At 42.7% G+C, this 6,611-nt stretch overlaps 2 protein-coding genes across 2 annotated transcripts in view; both read left to right on the top strand.

The window, feature by feature from the left end:
• Positions 1–287, top strand: part of LOC113212853 (organic cation transporter protein-like) — a 23,680-nt gene extending 23,393 nt beyond the window's left edge. The window contains exon 9 of the mRNA XM_052270141.1: positions 15–287. Coding sequence (XP_052126101.1) covers positions 15–191 — 177 coding nt within the window. The 3' untranslated portion in view covers positions 192–287. The remainder of the gene's footprint in view (positions 1–14) is intronic.
• A 926-nt stretch (positions 288–1,213) lies between these two features.
• Positions 1,214–6,611, top strand: part of LOC113212824 (synaptojanin-1) — an 8,914-nt gene continuing 3,516 nt past the window's right edge. Inside the window, exons 1-22 of the mRNA XM_052270056.1 lie at positions 1,214–1,429; positions 1,677–1,763; positions 1,863–2,005; positions 2,090–2,214; positions 2,300–2,464; positions 2,563–2,707; positions 2,791–2,964; positions 3,046–3,212; positions 3,313–3,394; positions 3,470–3,622; positions 3,714–3,870; positions 3,968–4,150; positions 4,233–4,341; positions 4,422–4,609; positions 4,722–4,867; positions 5,031–5,168; positions 5,256–5,430; positions 5,515–5,708; positions 5,789–5,974; positions 6,063–6,222; positions 6,307–6,470; positions 6,574–6,605. Of these exons, the coding sequence (XP_052126016.1) occupies positions 1,303–1,429; positions 1,677–1,763; positions 1,863–2,005; positions 2,090–2,214; positions 2,300–2,464; positions 2,563–2,707; positions 2,791–2,964; positions 3,046–3,212; positions 3,313–3,394; positions 3,470–3,622; positions 3,714–3,870; positions 3,968–4,150; positions 4,233–4,341; positions 4,422–4,609; positions 4,722–4,867; positions 5,031–5,168; positions 5,256–5,430; positions 5,515–5,708; positions 5,789–5,974; positions 6,063–6,222; positions 6,307–6,470; positions 6,574–6,605 (3,200 nt within the window). The 5' untranslated portion in view covers positions 1,214–1,302. The remainder of the gene's footprint in view (positions 1,430–1,676; positions 1,764–1,862; positions 2,006–2,089; positions 2,215–2,299; positions 2,465–2,562; positions 2,708–2,790; positions 2,965–3,045; positions 3,213–3,312; positions 3,395–3,469; positions 3,623–3,713; positions 3,871–3,967; positions 4,151–4,232; positions 4,342–4,421; positions 4,610–4,721; positions 4,868–5,030; positions 5,169–5,255; positions 5,431–5,514; positions 5,709–5,788; positions 5,975–6,062; positions 6,223–6,306; positions 6,471–6,573; positions 6,606–6,611) is intronic.

Raw genomic sequence — 6,611 nt, 5'->3', positions numbered from 1 at the left:
CCCCCGTGCCGCAGGCGACCGTGAGCGAGTCGCTGCCGCTGACGCTGTTCGGCGTCGTGTCGCTGTCCAGCGGGCTGCTCGCGCTGCTGTTCCCCGAGACCACGGGCCGGCCGCTGCCGGAGACGCTGGAGGAGGCCGAGAGCATGGGCGCGGACCAGGGCTGCTGTGGGCCGTGCCGCCCGCCGACGTGAACATTTTTGTCATCACACTTCGTAGTTTTAACGTCATGTCATATTTGTATTAAACGATTTAGAGCTGAAGAGAAAAATAGAAAAACGTTGTCGAGACGATGCGTGATTTCATTTCCATGCTGCCAGCAATATAATGTCATACCTCACACGACCTCGGCAAGTGACGGTTTCTCGATGCATCAATCTATTTGCTGGGGCGACGATGATGACAACGCCTGCAACGCGCCGGGTAGGCCCACCCGCCAAGCAGCTGTGTGGAGACGGCGGCCCGCCCTGCGCCCGCACCGAGCGGAGCGGAGGGGAGGGGGGAGGGGGAGGAGTCCTCAGTCTCTAGCACGCACCACGCGCACCCTCACACTATTTTCAGTTCGCTTCCTGCACTTCAACACTGAGTTTTGCCTATAATGGTGGGCGATTGAACAGTTTCCCGATTCTCCAACTTCAGACGGACTGAAAATCGCTGGAAAATGGTCGGGAAATCCCTCATACCGGTCGGGACCGTCGGGTCTCGCTTCGGATCGAATGTGAACAGGGTTGCCAGACGTGGCGATTTGTCGCCAAATTGGCGATTTGAAGTCGGGTTTGGCGACTTAAAAAGACGGCCTGGCGCCAGGCGATTTTTTTGGCGATTCGTGTTTTGACCTGGCGATTTTTGGCGACTGACCTCCAAGTTTGGCGATCCTGGGCGACTCGGGCTACCTGACCCCACGGAAGCGAGGATTACGAAGGGATTAGTACTTTCCCGGCCCGGGGGAGATAAATTTCTCAGAAATAAGCCCAGCAGCTCGCCACATTGTCACACTTGATGACTCTTGGAGGCTACCCGAGTTCATTTTTACCTTGCCTCTTTTTTGGCTATCCCACAAAAAGGTTGGCGATTTTTGGCGATTTGAATCTGTGGCGGGTGATTTTTGGCGACTTGGGCGGCTGGCGACGATTGGCGACTCGAGCGCCCTCTTCTGGCGACTTGACTCACTCCGGACCTGGCAACCCTGAATGTGAATGCGAATGAGATGCCATAGTCTGGTTCGTCGGGGCAGGTTCGAGTTCGTTCGTGCGCTGAGTGTTCGTCCTGTCAGCTGTGCGCCTGTACGGCGTTAGCAGCCCGATAATGGCGATGGGAAAAGGTTATCGCGTTTTAGAAAAATCCAATCCTCCAAATCCGTACAGTGTCCTTTTAGAGCAGCGCAACAATGATGACACACTGCTCTTCGAGTCCCAGGCTGTGGCCGTCTTGTGTGAGTAACATTCAACATCGACTTTTGGTCGGGGGGTGTCACTTTGACATTTACCTTGTCAATGTTTTGATTTACGTCATGTAATCAATCGGATTGTGTATTTTAACCCGACGAGAAGAGTTTTGTTTACCGTATGTCTGTCAATGTTTTGGTCAACCGCACACACGTACATTACCTTTATACCTATTGTATAGGTTAGTTTTTCCACTACAGCAGGTTCTTCATACTTTTGTCTTTTGCCTTACAGCTCCTCAGGAGACTGAATCCGTTAAGAGACAGTATACAAAACTTCTTGATGCTTACGGTTGTCTTGGAGTGCTTCAGTTGAATGCAGGTATGATGAAGGCTGTCAACTGGTAACTACCTTCTTGTGGTCTCCTTCATTCATTCTTCAGATCATTAAATTTGGACATGTATAATTATTTTTCTTCAGGGGAAACAACAGTGCTCTATCTAGTAATGGTAACAGGATGTGTTTCTGTTGGCAAAGTTGCTGATTCTGAAATTTTTCGTGTGACGCAAACACATTTTGTTTCTCTAAGAAATCAAGCTCAGGACGAAGAAAGAATATCAGAGGTATTGATTTCAATTTTGGCATTCCTCTTTGTTCCTTAAACTATGTTATAATAAAATTATTCATACTATTGCTCTGCTGTGTAGGTCCGCAAGCTGTTAAACTCTGGCACATTTTATTTTTCGTGGTCGTCATCTGGGGATCCTCTGGACCTTACACTATGTGCACAGCGCAGGACTAAAACAGCCGCAACTGATAATAGATTCTTCTGGTGAGCTTCAACATTTTTTATTTATTTACCAGTTTGTTTTACTTTAATATGATTTAATTACCACAATTTAATCTAAAATTCTCAGGAACCGTATGCTTCACATACATTTGCTGCGATTTAGTGTAAATTGCTCTGATTGGCTTTTGAAAGCAATGTGTGGAAGTGTAGAAATACGCACTGTTTATACTGGTAGCCGTAAAGCACAGGCTATGATAATATCAAGGTTGAGCTGTGAGAGAGCTGGAACAAGGTATATTCCCAAATTTTTATTATTTTTTGCTTGTACAGCCACAACCTCTACTACATTTTATAAGAGGGGAGCTGTACTCAACATTCTCTCTGTTTCAGATTCAATGTCCGAGGCAGCAATGATGATGGACATGTTGCCAACTTTGTGGAAACAGAGCAAGCAATATATCTTGACTCTGAAGTGACATCATTTGTCCAAACTCGTGGGTCTGTTCCGCTGTTTTGGGAACAACCAGGAGTGCAGGTACATTTTGTGTGACTTTATGGAGAAGGGATTTCCATTTAATCCACTATTCTGTTCAATACTAACCAATCCATTTTGTGTAGGTGGGCTCACACAAAGTGAAAATGTCTAGAGGATACGAAGTATCTGCTCCAGTTTTTGACAGACATCTATCTTTAATCAAGGATAGATATGGGCATCAAGCTATTATAAATTTGCTAGGGACAAGCCTCATTGGAAGCAAAGAAGGGGAAGCTACTCTCAGTCAACTTTTCCAGGTATGACAATGTGAAACATGTATTGCGCCTTATCACTTTTCATCTGCTTACATTGAGTAAAACCTGATTAAACCACTCTAGGCTCATCACAAAGCATCCCAGCATAAAGATGTCCCACACATAGTCTTTGATTACCACCAAGAATGTAGAGGAGGCAATACTAAAAATTTAGCTCGATTGAAAGTTAAAGTTGAAAAGTATCTAAAGGCCTTTGGTGTGTACTATGGGAAGGGAGGTGAAATGATTTGGTAAGTGATCTCTGTAAATTACATAGTGAACATGAATAATTTTGGTAAAACAAGGGAACTTTTCAAATTTCTGTATCTTTGTATTTTTTTATTCATGTAGTGAGCAGAAGGGGACTGTAAGAACAAATTGTCTAGACTGTTTGGATCGAACCAACTGTGTCCAAACTTTCTTGGGACTTGAGGTTTGTGTTTGTTTTTAAATTCAATTGTGAAAGAAATCATTTACAGTGTGAAGGTATCAATCGATTTCTTTTCAGACATTGTCAAAGCAACTTGAGCTTCTGAATTTGATGGTAAAACAAACTATGGTATCTCGTTTTGAAGAAGTTTTTAGACAAATGTGGATCAATAATGGCAATGAGGTCAGTAAAATATATGCTGGGACTGGTGCCATTCAAGGTGGTTCTAAGGTAAGTTTCTGATGACTCAAATTTGTGAACTTGAAATTTACCTTTGTGAATATGATCTTAAATTTGTTTTGTTGTTTTTGCTATTGCCTAGCTGATGGATGGAGCCCGTTCTGCAGCTCGTACTATTCAAAACAACCTACTGGATAATAGCAAACAAGAAGCCATTGATATTCTTCTCCTCGGCTCAACTCTGAGCAGCGAGTTAGCTGACAGGGCAAGAATTCTTCTTCCTTCAAATATGTTGCATGGTAAATTCATTTATTTGGACTATATTTCATACCATCCACTATGAATGTGAAATGTGTTACAGTAAAATGTTTTATACATGTTTTACATTTTTCGTAGCTCCTACCAGTGTCTTGCGAGAAATGTGTAAACGGTTTTCGGAGTATGTTCTCCCTGCAAATGCCCGTGTTGCTGTTGGTACTTACAATGTCAATGGAGGAAAACATTTCCGCAGTGTTGTTTATAAAGATGTTTCTCTATCTGATTGGCTATTAGACGCCCCTCGTTTGGCAAAGTCAAATTGTAAGTCTCCTCAAATTTTTCTTTTGGAAACCTAAAATATACTCACCTTCTTACAACATGCTTGTTTTCCATTGTTTATCAGCTCTTGTTGATGTCTCTAATCCACCTGATGAGGAGTGTCCTGTTGACATATATGCTATTGGCTTTGAAGAAATTGTTGATCTCAATGCTAGTAATATTATGGCTGCAAGGTAGGGGCTTTGCATCTCCAGGTGGTGCACATTTGTTTGTTTAAACTTTTTGATCTCTTATATTTTTTTCTTGTTTTCAGTTCTGAAAATGCAAAATTATGGGCAACAGAGCTTCAAAAAGTCCTATCCCGTGATCGTGAATATGTTGCAGTGACTTATGTGCAGCTTGTAGGCGTATGCTTGTATTTGTTCGTTCGTAAAGAGCATGCCCCATTCATCAGAGACGTTGCAATTGATTCTGTTAAAACTGGTTTGGGGGGTGCTACTGGTAGGTCATTTGTCGTTGTTTTTGTTGTTGAATGATATATTCTTAGTATTAAAACAAATCATAATTACTTTGTAATACAATCAAATATCACATTATTTTCCTAAATTAATAGGTAACAAAGGAGCTTGTGCCATAAGATTAGTTTTCTACAGCACGTCCATATGCTTTGTCTGCGCTCATTTTGCGGCTGGCCAATCACAGGTTACTGAACGTAATGCAGATTATGCTGAAATAACCAGAAAAGTCTCATTTCCCATGGTAAATACCTTTATCTGAAAGATGTTTCTCTCTGAACAATTATCTTAGCTTGTCTTGTCATTAATCTTATCACTAATTAATCGGTGTTAAACGGATTACTTTTTCTGTGTATATTAATGCCAATCTACATACTATATTTTAACCATGGTAAATTTTTTTGTAGGGAAGAACATTGAATTCCCACGATTACGTCTTTTGGTGTGGAGATTTTAACTACAGAGTTGATATGGATAAAGATGAAATCAAAGAATATGTAAAGCGTGGGGAACTGGAACCAATTTTGCAGTGTGACCAATTAAGAGTATGTAGTTACAATAATAGAAGTGCACCATGATTTATTTCATTTTATGATTAAAATAACTGTAATTTAATATATGGTTTGATTCAGGTTCAACAAGAGCAAGGAAATGTCTTTAAGGGTTTTACTGAAGGAGAAGTGACTTTTCCTCCAACCTACAAGTATGATCTCTTCTCTGAGGATTTTGATACTAGTGAAAAATGTCGTGCTCCAGCCTGGACTGATCGAGTTTTGTGGAAGAGACGCAAGCAACAACCAGAAACTGGTATTTCTAAACCTTTAAAAAGTGTCAAAAGATTTGAGACTTTGTTTTATCATTTCATCAAATCTAACTTATTTTTTTTTACAGAGATATGTGGATCAGATTGGAATCCAGGCAGATTGGTTCACTATGGTCGTGCTGAATTGAAACAAAGTGATCACCGTCCTGTCATAGCTATTGTAGATGTGGATGTTTATCGGGTTGATGATGAAAGGCGCAAGCAAGTGTTTATGGAAGTTATTCAGGATCTAGGACCTCCAGATGCCACTATTGTGGTACAGGTGAGAATCTTTAGCAAGTTTGTAATGCTAAAGGATTTTTTGTTACTTTAAATTTTTATTCTTGTATTGTTAAATTTCAGGCTGTTGACTCAACTACAGGTGAAGATAGTAGTGCTATCTTCGATGATGATTTCATGACAGCATTGCTTCAAGAATTAGCTCAAATTGGTGAAGTTATCCTTGTGCGCTTTGTGGAAGACACCATGTGGGTAACTTTCCGTGATGGCCAGTGTGCACTTGCAGCACTGAAAAAGGGTTCTTTCAAAGTAAGACTATTTTATTACTCATGTTACATATCAGTATCATGTTCAAATAAATTACCTAGCCCTAAAAATTACCCCTCTTTTCTTACAGCTCCTTGGGCATACTCTCCAGTTGTCACTGAAAACAGACAATTGGCAAGCTCAGACCGAGAAGGAAATAGCTCTCTGTAGCAACAACACAACTGCACTGTGTGATTACATGGCCTTATCTGGATGGGACCTCGACGCAGAGTCTCCTGATGAGGTGGACCGTGAGTATCATCCGTTTTATTAAACTTCTACCTTGATTGATTTTCACCATTCTACTCCTGACTTTCCTCCCCTTTCTCTGTCAGCTATTCTGATCCGAGAGGGATCCCTGGGCGGCTGGAGTCCTGGTGACGAGGACGACGCCCCCGCAGCGCCCAAGGGAGGGCCGCCCCCGCCGAGGCCTGCCCCACCTTCCAGACCGCCCCCGCCAGGCAGCTCCCCTGCTCAGGCCAGGAAGCAGATCCCCAAGGTGCGCGCGGACCGCCGACCCAGACTTTGAGCCTTTCCACGACGTCTCGTCAACGGCATTGAATCTAATCCCCTTGTCTTTGGCTCCGGCCGTGCCCCTGCAGGCGGGCGTCATCAGCCTCGGCGGCAGCAACAAGCCTCC

The sequence above is a fragment of the Frankliniella occidentalis genome, unplaced genomic scaffold (genome assembly GCF_000697945.3).
Source record: "Frankliniella occidentalis isolate FOCC.00 unplaced genomic scaffold, Focc_3.1 Scaffold5, whole genome shotgun sequence".
In the NCBI taxonomy this organism is placed as follows: domain Eukaryota; kingdom Metazoa; phylum Arthropoda; class Insecta; order Thysanoptera; family Thripidae; genus Frankliniella; species Frankliniella occidentalis.
The sequence above is the reverse complement of the archived record's forward strand: the minus strand, read 5'-3'. Positions and strand labels throughout refer to the sequence as shown.